This window comes from Sinocyclocheilus anshuiensis, unplaced genomic scaffold (assembly GCF_001515605.1).
Source record: "Sinocyclocheilus anshuiensis isolate Anshui unplaced genomic scaffold, SAMN03320099.WGS_v1.1 scaffold426, whole genome shotgun sequence".
NCBI classification, from domain to species: domain Eukaryota; kingdom Metazoa; phylum Chordata; class Actinopteri; order Cypriniformes; family Cyprinidae; genus Sinocyclocheilus; species Sinocyclocheilus anshuiensis.
In genome coordinates, this window is record NW_015542362.1 from 919,208 (window position 1) to 933,528 (window position 14,321).

At 37.3% G+C, this 14,321-nt stretch overlaps 1 protein-coding gene across 1 annotated transcript in view; it reads right to left on the minus strand.

Moving 5' to 3' along the window:
* svep1 (sushi, von Willebrand factor type A, EGF and pentraxin domain containing 1) overlaps positions 1–14,321 on the minus strand; it is a 72,875-nt gene that overhangs the window by 25,025 nt on the left and 33,529 nt on the right. Inside the window, exons 4-13 of the mRNA XM_016490853.1 lie at positions 9,576–9,734; positions 9,283–9,462; positions 8,009–8,188; positions 5,631–5,839; positions 4,229–4,358; positions 3,983–4,090; positions 1,011–1,142; positions 600–791; positions 311–432; positions 72–177 (exon numbers count right to left, since the gene is read on the minus strand). Of these exons, the coding sequence (XP_016346339.1) occupies positions 72–177; positions 311–432; positions 600–791; positions 1,011–1,142; positions 3,983–4,090; positions 4,229–4,358; positions 5,631–5,839; positions 8,009–8,188; positions 9,283–9,462; positions 9,576–9,734 (1,518 nt within the window). The remainder of the gene's footprint in view (positions 1–71; positions 178–310; positions 433–599; positions 792–1,010; positions 1,143–3,982; positions 4,091–4,228; positions 4,359–5,630; positions 5,840–8,008; positions 8,189–9,282; positions 9,463–9,575; positions 9,735–14,321) is intronic.

The window sequence follows — 14,321 nt, forward strand, 5'->3', positions numbered from 1 at the left end:
AATTTCAGCTTTATTTCAATTACCAAAAACAATAATAACACAGCCTAGTGAAAAGGCATGCCATTATTTACCAATAGCAAATCCATTTGGATAATCATAGTTATACTCCAGACACTGTCCAGGTAAAGTCATTTCCAGTTTGCAGGTAACATTATCTCCACCGCAGATTTTAGGAACCTATGGGATTATGATTATTTAAAAAAAATTAAAAGAAGAAAAAAAACAATGAGGGATAACAAGATATAATTCAAGTCATGTGGCCACAGTACATGTACTGTACATGTCTATATACTTGTGTGTCAGATCTCACCATATCTTTAAGAACAGTTGAAAACTCCCCCGTGAAGGACTTTAGCAAGTCAAGGTCATCACAGTGGGATGCTTTAAATAGCATCTCAAAGGGTTTAAAGCCATTGTTTGCAATTCTGTTCACTGTAAATGGGAGATAGGAGACACATACATAAGCTCAAAGAAAAGCATAAAAATGAGGAGATTTGTCTGTGCAGTGTCTAAGATAGTATATGTCTGAATCTGTAATTGGAAAATACATAGAGCAATAATGAAAGACAAATGTTGAGCAAGAGTGAAGCAATACTCACGGGAGCAATCAGGTCTGTCTGGTGAGCGGCGCGGCTCCCAGATTCCATTATTGGCACAAAAGTAGCTGTGCACGGCATCATGGGTGAGACTGTAACCCTGTCTGCATATCAGAGAGCAGTTTGTTCCTTCCTCTGTCTTGGCACATGAGAAATCCCCATTCACTGGCACGAATGGCTTCTCACAGGTTGAACCTGAGGTTAGAAACAGCCTTTAGCGCCACTGAATTAATTAGTTTATTTAAATAGGAACAGTGTAATCTGGAAAAAAAATCACAGCATTTAGCTTAACTGGCTAGACAGATCCAAAGTCAGATTATAGCAGAGTACTTTATTTCTTAAGAAAATAAAGCATGCTGTGTGGAATGACATTTCTTAATCAACAATGAGACAGTCCATGCAAACATACAGTACCTTGTACGGTAATGATGAGTTCACAGGTACGGTTGTTTCCAGAAGGGTCTGTGGCTGTGTAGTACACTAAAGTTTCTCCAACAGGAAATACATCTCCAGATGAGTGAGTACTAGAGATATTCAGATAGGCTCCTGAGAAGGAAAAATAAAAAGTAAATTACTTAATACAGGCTAGGAAGCAGCACACTATTATATAGACAACCAATCAAAAGTTTGGGTCCAGTAAGATTAAAAAAAAAAAAAACGTGATACTTTTATTCATAACAGATGCATTAAATTGATCAGCAGCAACAGGTTTTCAATTAGCAGCATATTAGAACGATTTCTGAAGGATCATGTGACATTAGACTAGTGTAATGGCTGGTAAAATTCAGTTTTGCCATCACAGGAATAAACTCCATTTTAAAATATATTAAATAAGAAAATTTCACAGTATCACTTTTACTGCCTTGTTGAGCATAAAAGACTTCATTCAAAAACATTTAAACATCTTACTGACCCCAAACTTTGGTACAGTATAGTGAATACCTCATGTAATGTTATATAAAATCAATATGTGCCTGTATATTTAATTTGCAAAAACAAACAAACAAAACATCTCTATTAATCTCTCTCTTTGCAGCTATAACCACTTACAGAGTTCTGGGAAGGCTTTCTACTAGATGCTGGAACATGGCTGCAGGATTTGTTCCCATTCAGACAAAAGCGTGTCCAATTCATCCCAAAGGTGTTCAGTTGAGGCTAGGTCTGGGCTTTGTGAAGGCCAGAGAAGTTCTTACACACCAGACTCAGTTATCAGTTTTTCTGCAGACTTTGCTTTGTGCACTAGGGTATCATTATGCTCGAGCATAAAAGTGTCTTCCCCAAAATGTTGCAACAAATTTGGAAGTACACAATTCCCTAGAACGTCACTGTGTGGTGTAGTATTAAGATTTATCTTCACTGGAATTACTAGAATAGCTAAACCCGTTAATTAGAGGCGGGTGTACACATACTATTGGCCATGTAGTGTATATACACCTGCATCTGTTTGCAATATTGCAGACACATCGCTTTAGTTGTGCAATCTGCCATTAGCCAATGATGTAACAGGTACTTTCACAGACATTACCACAGGGAGCAATGTGGAGCTCCACAAGGACTCGCTCTGGTCAACCACAAAGTCCTACAAAGGGTGCTATGCTACTGTACTGCTCCTCACGAGGCCTGGGAATAATAGGCCTTGGTGCCAGAGGAGAGTAATTGCTAGATTGTTTAATGACACAGAACTAAGGGTGCTACACTGCGGTCAGACAATAGAGTCTTTCAAGGATCATATACACTCCACACACTCAAAGACACACATGCTTATTTGCATGCACATATCAGTAGCCACAACTGTAATGAAACCTTCATACATATATCTACTAAAATAAGGTTTTGTGACCACACTGAGGCTGCTTGTCAACGTCACACCACACTACCCCAACGTCAGCATGTTTTGTTTTTCCATGCCCACACCCTGACGCTGATTTATATTTAGTACAGACAAAACTCCCTCCAAAACCCAGCAGACCCAGACATTTGTCAGACAGTTTGGAATAGGCCTGGAACTTGCAAAACCTCATTTTAAAACAAATACACAAAACCTGCTCCTTTGACTCAAAATGGAAAATAAAAAATTAAAGAGCTGATGTAAAACTCACCTCATCTCCAGAATTGTCCCCAAGCATGGGTGCACTCAAACTGATGTTAGCTGACCTCTGATGTTCATCTGTCTCTGTGATGACATCACCAGGACACTGAATCCATGGAGGCTCTATATCTACAGAGGAGAAAATCAGTTCAGGGCTCGAAAGTCTCCATAACGTCAACCGCATTACCAATTACTGATTTAATTACTGATGTAAACATGCCATAATGATGTCACTCATTACCTCTAGCTATCTCATCGTATGCGCTATGTAAAACATCTGTAATGTAAAAAGCCATCCCTTTTGGAGTGGAACTTTTTTATCATTTAAAAAAAAAGTCTAAATAGTTAATGCAAAAATGAAAACTCTGTCGCCATTTACTCAATCTCATGTTGTTCCAAACCTGTAAGAGTAAGTTTCTTTTATGGAACAAAAAAGATGATATTTTGAGAAATGTAAAATATACTGTATATATATATATATATATATATATATATTAGGGTTTCACATCTGAACTGGTTAAGAACAAAATGAATTATCTTGCGGAATCTGCAGTGCATGTGCAGTTGCACAAATGCATTTGTGTGCACAAATTATTTATCTGATCTTTTCTTATCTTGTTTTATTCTAACACAACAACTGTGGTTAACTCCATACTCCATAACCACTGTATCATAAACTTAATTTCTTTCTTTGTTCACTGTATTTGCAGTTCTAGGATAAAACTAAAGTCATTTTACCTGTCCAAGACCAAAATCCTGACTCCAATCCTTATTGCTGCTTAAGGTGCCAAATCAATAAATATTTTTTGTAGGAAAGCATTTCCTTCCCAGAGTTCTTAAAATGTTCATAAATCAAACCATTTCCATTCCTTGCAGCTACTAAAAGTTAATTCAACCTCCACAGGTGTCCTGAATCGAAGCCTCTCTGTGATGATTGTACCAAACGTCAATTCCTGAAGATTCATTTTCTCACGCACCAGATTCAAGATCATTCCAGTAAGGCCTACAATTTCCTGGACCTGTTTACTATTTTATCTGAACATAAAAATAAAGTATAAACATGGCCTAACAATTGACATTGTTCCTCTATTTGCTGTCTATATTTATTAAAATAGTAAAAGATCATGTTAAATTATTTGAGTACGACCGAATTTATATTCATGAGTACCCTTTCTCCTATTTAAAGGAGTAACTGATGATATAATTTGCCAGAAAACATGCAGCCTAACTTTAAATTCTGCTTAGTGCACCTTTAAACACTTTTTTGTCTTTTTTTAAAAATTAAACTTGTATTTACCAGAATTGTCTGAAAACTGAGGTTCTTCCCAGTATACTGCAGTTTTTTTCCCAGTGGCTTTAACTGTGGGTGGAGATCGACACCTGTCAATCAAGGGGGGTTCCGTATCTAAGAGAACAGAGTATAGAACAAAGCTATTATACTGCAAAAGGCAAAAAATAATATATTATAGTGCTTTGGCAAAAACACAACATTTAAATAAGACCATGTAAATTACTATCAGTTGTAGATGGAATCCAACCTCACCAACTACAGTAACAGTGAAAGAGCAGTTGGCCTTGTTTCCTGTGCGGTCGGTTGCTGTGTATGTTATGAACTCAGTTCCTACAGGGAAAGGCTGCATAGGGTTTAGAACAGGGGTCACCTGCACCACAACCTGAGGAAGAAAGGCAAAACCTCATTTTAAAACAAATACTTCCTGATGTGTTTACGTTTTTGGCAAAAAGTCACAGTCATACAGCATAGATTAAAAAAAATAAATGACAACTAAGTTAAAAAAAAAAAAATTCCATCTTGTCAGTGGCAAATCTTTAAGGTCAGACCAAAAAAAAAAACATACTCAAGAAGAAAGTTGCTAATGTTTACTGTTTAGATATTTTTACTTGGAAAATAAAGACAAAAATGCTTTTTTTAATGTATAGAAAAAACAGTGTGAACATTCTGCTAAATATCACCATTCGTGTTCACTGGAACAGATAAAGTCAAGGGAGTTTAAAACATGAGGGTGAATAAATGATTCTTGGGTGAACTCTTTGTTTGATGATGCGAGTCTAGATTCATGTTGAGAAGTAGTTGGTGTTGCGGTGATATGATCTATTTACAGAGGTGTATCGTTATCACATGCAGCTCAGAGTATAACATGCTAATCACGTAGTCTGCACTTTCTATCCAAGCCAAACAAATACTTCACTGGTACAGTAATAGGGCCAAAAGAGAACAAAAATGAAAGTTCTGTCATGATTTCCTCACCCTCACATTGTTCCAAACCCATATGTCCGTTCCTTTAATGATACAACTCTCATGTTTACATGAATAGATTCATGTGAAGTCTATGTGCACAGAGCATTTGTTGGTGTTGCTGTGTTGACAGCTATTGACTGACTATTAATATCACATCCAGCTTGGAGTAGAGCTTATTAATCACACAGCCTCTGTTGTCCCTCCAAGCTAAACAAATACTTTATCATTAGACTAATAGGTCCTAGAAAGAACCCGCATCAGATGCAAACGCTGTCTTCTGCCCTAATCTCTATAGACACTGATGAGCCACAAACTCACATAAATACAGAAAACACAATCTCTCCTCTCATCAGTAAATCTTAGAGGTTCAGAAGTGAAGGCCAAAACGAATTGATCCTTTGGTTGGTTCCAGCTTGGAGGGGCGGTTTTGATGTTTTATGATCTTGGAACTCTTTAGTTTTACACAATGGTGCAACTTTGTTTGATGATCTTCCACTTATTCTGTTCTTCATCATCTTAAGGTTTTGCAGCAACAAATTTAATGCACCTGTTTTACTGGCAGCACATCTGTCCCATTGCAACACATCATTTTACAGCAGAACAAACAGGGAGGTTTCAGCCACATGTGTAGATGTATATGCACAAGGACATGCAAAACATAATATTGTTTGTCATTATAAACACAAACCGAAAACAAATCACCTTTACAGGTTGCTTTATGTAGATTGTCACTCCAGTTTCCAGAAGGCAGACATCTGACTTCAGAGTTACTGATGAGACTGTAACCTCGAGGACAGGTTAACTGACATGACGCTCCGGTCCTGACCTCATTCTCCCCACAGGCAGGGGGTGACAAACTGATATGCTTCAAAGTAACAATCGGAGGACAGCGCACCTCTTAGAAAGAGAGAAAGAAAAGGAAACACAGTCAAACATAAACAACAAGCATTTTCCACAAAGATAAATCAAAAGAATGAGAGAGTGAGAGAGAGCGTGCAAAAATATCTCCAGAAAGGGAAATGTAAGAGCGGTTGTTGACCACACTGCTTGACATTCTTGGAAACAACCTCAACACACGCATACTCGCACAAGCAAATGATTTTCAGTCTGACATCTGGATCACCCTGTACTGCCAAAGCAAGAGAGAATGATGAGCACAGAAAAAATCGAGTGAAAGAATTACAGTGAAGACAAGAAAACATGTCATACAACTTAAATGGGCCAAAGGCATTGCTGGAAAATCAGTCCAAACAATCCAACTACAAAGATCGAAGAAATCGAGAAGAGCAAAGCAATGCTGACTGACAGTAGGTAGGGACGGACAGATCAAAAAACATACAGTTATTTAAGAAGCAAATTGTTAAAAGCTATAAAAGAGTATTTTGACTTGCCATTCTCACAGATGCCTTTTGCTTTTATATGGGAAGCCAAGCATAAGGTGTCTATAGGCCGAGCTGGGTAGTAACTGATTACATGTAATCTGGATTAGGTAATCAGATTCCAAAACTAACTACTTGTAATTAGATTAAATTATATAAAATATATTAAATACTCATAATCAGACTAGTTACAGTTTTATTGATTACATAATTGCATATTATTCACATAAGAGCAATAAATTATTTGTAATTTATTGATTCTCCTTAATTCCTCTTTTTCATCTTTTAAATGTTCCTTTCTAAAATAACCTACACATGACATGGAGGTAAACAAATAAAATATTTAATTTTTTAGTAAGTGTTCTAATTGATTGATGTTATTTTAAAATTATTCATTTTAATTTGACATTTTTATGAATTATTAGCTTTTAATTAAACTCACAAACCCCCTGCAGTTCCTTTACGAACCCCAGTTTGGGAAACCTTGACGTAATGTAGTGTTTAATGCACTTCTTGTTGTTAATAACAATGAATGGAATATATTTTCTTTCTCTTTGTATTTTTATATCAATATGGTACAAGATTTAACTGTTTAAATCAATGTCATAAACGAGTTAGGTTAAAAGTCATCTAAAAGTAATCAAAAAGTAGTCTGAATATATTACCTAAAATGTGTAATGTAATGCAATACACTACTAACTAAAAGTTTTGTCATGTAATTTGTAATCAGTAAAGAATTACAGTTTGTAAGTAATCTACCCAGCTCTGTCTGTAGGTTTGTGGGTGAAAACTGGCTAAGTGGCTGCCACAGCTGACTTTGTGTAGCTGACTACACAAAAATATATGTGATTACAGTTTAAATTTGGCAGGACGATGAGTCTTGCTGTGTACTAATTCTGCCCAACTACCAGTTAAAGAGAGTTTTTATTTTCAGAAATAATCACACTCAAATAAAAACGTTTGTATACAACTCAATTGCACATAAGGTAGTTTTCGTAAAAACTTGTCTTCATGACAGATTTATTTAAACATACATATATAATAAACTGCTCCCTCTAGTGTTTTTATAGCTAAATAACAAACTGTGAACACTGGATAACTTTACTGAGGTAAACGAAACGTTAATTGACATTGTTCACAAGCTGTTTTATTTGATGTCTTTCTTTCGGTTGAAACGCTGATTGAGCTATTTGAGTGAAGCTGTACTTTTTCTTTTAACATACCTTCTAATGTTCATTTGTTTATTTCGCACTATAACTTGTAATAAAGTGGCGCTCTGTGTTGCCGCTTGAACTGAAACCGCTACAGTTATCTGTCATGCCACATTTAAGAATGTCAAAATGGCATTTATTGCTTTAATTTTGTGATAAAATGTACAGGATTTGAATGCTGAGGCTTTGTTTCAGAAGTAACAAAGCACAAAGCTTTTTTGTGATAATTGGATTGGAGGCGCATTACAAATGTTTTCTGAAGGGAAAACTGTGGTTTGAAAAACCCTGGTTTGTACTGCGGTTGGTCCATAGGGTCAGATAGAGCCGTTATTATTGCTTTAACCTGTACAGCTTGTAGTCCCTTCATGAATCTGTTTTCTCTTCAGGTAGGTCACTACAAAGTAGGTTTTTAAATTTTTCCATCAATTTGCAGCCCTTTTATCCCTACATAAACACACATAGAACTGCAATCTTACCAACACACCGGGGCTGTGGTCCACTCCACTGCGAGTTGGCCAGACAGGTGAGTCTAGCTCTGCCCTGCAGCCTATAGCCCTGTTCACAGCGCACCAAACACTCCAGCCTATAGGGGGTGGTCCGCTCACTGCAGTTCAGTACTCCATGACGCAGCGGAGAGAGATCTGGGCAAGAGCGAACTATGGGGAAATACCACACACACCAGACAGGGGTTAGAGCATCGCACAGAAGGTTTGGTCCTATGTTATTAAAACTTTGCTGCATTTAAATTAATCCATGAAACGACACTGAGCTAAAATGGACAGCTGGGAGAAACAAAAATGGAAAAGATGGACAGACTAGAGAAGAAGAGAGATTTTAAGAGCAAACGGGAGGGAAAAGAGAAAATGCTTGAGAAGAGGGTGGCTGGTAGCTGCCTGTGTAGCTAAGTCTGTGGTTGGGACTTTGAGACCTGTAATTTATTTCCATACAAAGAAAAACCAAAATATTGTTATTTCAGGCCTGAGGTCACAAGAGAAGGAACTCTTAACAGGTCAACTTGCATACATGCATCTGTCTGAGCCTGTGATTTGGTTTGGGCATATACATATTGTATTCATTTGTTCAAGTGTGTAAGCACTCACATAGTTGGCAAAGCATTAGAGTTTACTTTCTAGCTATCTAAACACACATGAACTCAGAGTGCAGCAGGCCGACAGGCAGAGAAATGGCTTTATGAGCCCCTCTGCACACACGCATACATACTCAAAGGCTGCAGTATATAAGCGTTTCTGGGGGTGATGAAACATATGGGGTGACTAAAGGCCCTTTGAGCTTCCAATTCTGTAACACATAAACTGACAATAAAACCAATATGTTTTTCACTTAGATGGAATTAGAGGCAAAAAAATGACACTAGAGTTGGGAGTGGGCAAGCTAACGAAAGAAAAAGTGAAACAAAAGGAAAAGAAAAAAACAATGAATAAATCAGATTATGTAGACGAAATACTTCCAAGGCACTCACGTGGTAAGATAAAAAAGCTTTAATGAACTTGGCTTAAATCATTGCAACTAGTTAAAAGTAGATCTATGCGTTTCGGCAAAACAGCCTTCTTCAGGACACCTGGTGATGATTTATTTGGTGAACATTATTTGATGTTTACCTCCAATGAGCACCAGTGGCTATATAAAGACATCCATGTAGCACTCTCTGCTTCTGGTTCTTGTAATGAATAAATCAGTTTGTGTCCCCTTTCCAGGACCTGTGATGTCATAAAATCCAGGTGTGCCTTACCTCTGCAGCTCGGCTGAACTCCTGACCAGGTCCCATCTGGCTGACAGAGTCTGATTCCGTCTCCCTGCAGGTCAAAGCCTGTGAGACAGCGCACCCCACATGCAGAGTTAAACTGATTATTACACACATTCTGGATGAAGAAGCCATTCTCTGGAGGAGAGAGAACCGGACAGACCACCGCTGCAGTAGGGACAACAAGAAAGATTAAATTTAGTGCTTGAAATACAGACACTTATCTATAAACAGAAATGTTAGCAGAGATGTTTATAGATATAAAGCAGATAGATCAGCACCTTGGCATATGTTGTTGTGTGGTCTGTAGCCTTCCATACACACACAGTCTGATACATCTGTACTCCCAGGTCTGGATGTGTGATGAGGGCCGGGGCAAGGAAGGCAGGTACTCACACCTCCAGTAACTGCTTCAGGTTTATATGTGCCAGATGGACAAGCTGAGAATGAGAAAAAAGTAAAAGAAAAAGGTAAAAAGAGAGCTTGATAGCAATGATTTCATGAAATCATCCTCCACCTCCAATAGCCACCTCCACCTCGGTTTCAAAATGAAATGCAACATTAGATCCACCTTTTCTCTTTGCTGTTGTCATGCTAATCAGTGTGCGTCTTGTTTTCTCCACATTTATTTGAAGTAACTTTCAGCTTCTTTCAGAACTTTCAATCCTTAGTGATTAGTAGTAGTGATTCATACTTTTAAATGTTTGTTTCAGTTTGTTTCAAACATAAAAAAAATGTTTAATGACACAATAAACTGTTTCCCATGACTGTGATTTCTCTGGAAATTCATTTATGCCACATTAAATGGACCTTTTTGTGGTATACATGCCACAATTAAATCGGCCCAACAGATTCATCAAACACTAGACACAAACCCTTGTCATAAGATGCTGTGTCAGATAGCATGTTACTCAACTGAAAGACTCCCCAACACTAACTTTACATTGCTTAAATAACACATACAGTATGTTTTGGAGGTTAAGACAGGATTCGTTAAATTCCTAGAGTATTTCTCAGGCTATTTAGAAAAGTAACTGATGTGTTTTTCACTGGAACAATTTTGGCTGAAATGCTTAAAAACCTCCCCACATAAGCTCATGTAAAATATCAAAGACATTTCACTTGTGGAAGGAGGAACAACCCAGACACTCTTTATCAATAGCTGCTCTGTACAAGTCAGCCAGACATCTTAACTTTGTCAAAGTGGAGAAAACCCACTTTGTTTGGACCTCAGTTTGAGATTAAATTAAGGTAATAGGACACTTCTTCCATCATTTTTAAAAGCAGTCACCTAATTTCTCCTCTGTCAGTCCATCTCGCATTCATTTCTTCAATGGTACCTACTGCCAGAAGTCATCTTGACAGACTGTCTGGTCGATTTAACAAAACCCACATCTAACAAATTTCCCTTCGCAGGTGTTGTTTATATTAGTGACAGACTCTGGTCCATCATTAAGCTGACGGCTCAAGTGGCTAGTCAGACAACCACCGTTTTGTTTGACTAGTTACATAACATGTAATATGCAAGAGTAAAAGAGGTTTCATCTGAGCCTTCCTCCCAGTACCCTTGGCATAATTTCTAATATTTCACATTAGGTCATTTTTCATGCAAATAACACCCAGCTGCTTCTGAAACAGTTGCAATGCTATTCTGAGTTTTGATGAGGGGAGACAGTTTCTATAAACTGGTGCTGATGGGTGGCCATCCGCTCTGGAACACTAGGCCCAAAAAGACGAGCAGTTGGGTACAGGGCAAAAAGTCAGAGAGAGAAAAAAAGCTAGCAAACACCAAGACACAAACAGTCAAGCAGATGGTGGAATTTATGTAAGAAGAACTGAAATAAACAAAGAGAGACTGACAGTGAATCTGAGACAGGAAGAGAGAACTAAACAGACAGATGGCGAAAAAGAATGTAAGACAGGAATACATACAACCAAAACCAATGAAAAAAAAGTGCATCTGTGCTCAAGTGAGAGAAACAGACATACAGATGGATAGATGGAATATGTTAGATTGAGAGAGAAATCAGAGAGCGGGAAAGATGGTGGGTTTCCTTTCTCAAAAAAGTGCTGGGAATGTTTTTTTTTTTAAGCAACTCGTTATTAAATTTCCACACATGCCCTGATGTTTTAATGTATCTATTGAAGACGATTTGTCGCTGATCCAAATGGCTTTTAGGAACTGTCTGATGGCTGGAATTCCCCAGCATCCAACAGCCGATGAAGTCATTGAGATGGGTGGTGAAACATCTTCATTGGAAAGTCGAATTGCTTGCAAATACATTCTACCAGACATTTTGCACTGACCTGGTTTAATGAAAGTGTTCACAGACATTATGTTTATGTTACAAATAGCTAGCTAATGCTGTATTTTGTCACCTTCAGTACACTTTAGTGCCTAAAATATATTACATTGCCTGCTAAATTACACCAATCGAACTAAACTGAAAACCACCCAATTGCACTGTGGAAAGCTTCTGGTTAAAGTATAGTAAAGCAACACTTCATAAAAGTTTAAGCTAATGTCTGAACTGTTAGCACAACTGTAAAAAGCCAACTATAAAATTATCCCATAATGATAAAACTTGATGAAACTTTATTTTTTTATATCTGTATGCGATTTGAAGCAGCTGAAAATGCACCTTTATCAACTACACAACCTTAAGGCACAGAGACACAAAAATTCAGCATTTCACCTTGTTTCCTGATCTAGATTTCTAATAAACCTGGCATTGTGACAAATTGCTTTTGTTGCAAATTGTAAGTTGCTTCAGATAAAAGCCAAATGCATTCATGTAATGTAAATGATATGTGTTAACGTTATAACATTCTCTAATGTCTTTTTAAAAGTTCCTTTTAAAATATTCCAAAGTCAACATCTAACATATGAACATTAGCATGTGTTTAATGGTGAATGTGCAGCTCTGTTATATATCAGGTTCTGTCAGGATAAGCTCTTTGATAATCATGTGGTAGAAACTGGAAACTTTAGCTATTTTTACAGTTTTTAAAATAAGAAGTTCACAAGTTCAGCGGCTAAGTCCAGTATTGGTGTTAATTTGGATTGCTGTTTGCCTGCTGCATGTCTCATAACTCTGAGGCAATAAGTTAAAACTCTCATCCTCCCGGAAACCCACAATAAAGGAAAAGAGAAAGAGGGGGGAAAAAAGGCCTTCAACCCAACAGATGGACAAGAACTTACAGTCCAAAGAAAGGATGTGAGTAAGAAGAGAGAGTGAACTAGGAAGGGGAATGAGGAGGTTTACAGTGCTAGAATGTTTTTAGCATGTCAGATGGTTGAAGGTTAGCTTATTTAAAATTTCTGGTGAAGTTGTAAAAGTCAAACCCAACTGAAGCAATATGTATTTTTTGACAATGGAAATGTTTTTATGTAGCATCAGGGCTCGCAAAATTTCAAAATCCCTGGTAGCCCTTCGGGCAGGTACACTTCAGATTTTGGTAGCCCGAAAATTAATTTAACTAGCCCAAATAAAAAAAAATACCTTTTTTTTTTTTAAATATAGAAAATCAGATAGGAGTTTAAATAGGGTGACCATGCGTGCCATTTTCCCAGGACGCGTCCTGGCCAGGATTTCTATATTGCCTAAAATATCTAGGTTTTGGCTTTGTTTGCGAGTGCAGACCGATCGGTGTATGACATCAAAATACCTCGAGAGCATTTTGAAAGCATAACGGAACCGTCTGTATGGTATTTTGATGTCATACTTGTGCAGCTCTTAAAATGGGTCATAAATTGCCTTAAATGTATTTTGAACGCTTGACGCAAACATCTTTCCTTGAGCGTCCAGTTCAAAAATTGGTGATAATAGTTGAGAACAATTCCTAAACAATGACTGAATAATGCAAAATAGATATCTCACCATCTAAATAAGAGTTGGTCAAGAAGAATCAAGTAAAATTAAAATAATTCTTGTTACAAAGGTATTGAAAGGTGTTCAAAGGTTAAGTGTCAGCTTATAGAAAAATTACCAGATTTATTTGATTCTGATCAGAACACAAATCTTTGTAATTTTGGTGGCAGTGTAGCTGTCGCAGAAAAGGTTGTATTTTCTTTTAAGTATTTCAGTCATTTATTTTGTGAAAAGGTATTTAGTTCACAAATGGTGTGTAATGTATTATGAATGTTCATTTGGAAATTGTATTTGAGTATTATAAATACTGGGTAATAGTGACACCTGCAGGTGAAATATGTGTAACGTTAGTTGAATTTGTCACGTGATCTAGCCATGTGAGTATCAGATCCACAAAGAAATGCACAAATGCTAAGAGCTGATCGATTGTAAGATTATTTGTTAGAAGGAATGCCTACATAAATGTCCTCTAATGTCTCCTGGATTTCTGATTAGAAGGCGCACACGGTATGTTGTTTATTCTTTGGATTTCATCTGTTAATTTGCAAAGTTAATGTACTGTGTGTATTGATATTGGTTCAGTAAGAAGCAGACTTGGTTAAACTGCGGTAAAAACAGAAACACACTCACAGGTTATGTATCTGAAGGTAATTTTATTTGTTTCAGTTTTTCACGGTGTCATGATGTAAAGATGTCAAGATGTTGATATCCAAAGGGTGTCACGATATTCAAGTGATGTCGAAATAGGATCAAGATGGCGATGACGCCGATACTTATACTCTTTGAAAAGAAGACATTAAACGTTAAGACATCAGTTGAAGCGTGATTCTTTTAATCAGAAGAAAACCGTCAGGGGCCGTTACACAGCCTATTGGGCACTTTTTGCATTTAAATTGGATTATTCTGACTGCTGACATTGAAAATCATGCATGTGTTGTTTCGAGGGTATCGGTCATTTCTTGATTGCCGTTTTGACAGTGTCTGCTTGCATATTTTAGCCTATTCATGTTCGGTAGCCTAATTCTCGTTAAAGGGGTCATATGATGCGATTTCAAGTTTTCCTTTCTCTTTGAAGTGATACAAGCTGATTGTGCATAGATAAGATCCCTGAAGTTGCAAAGACTAAAGTCTCAAAACCAAAGAGATATTCTTTAT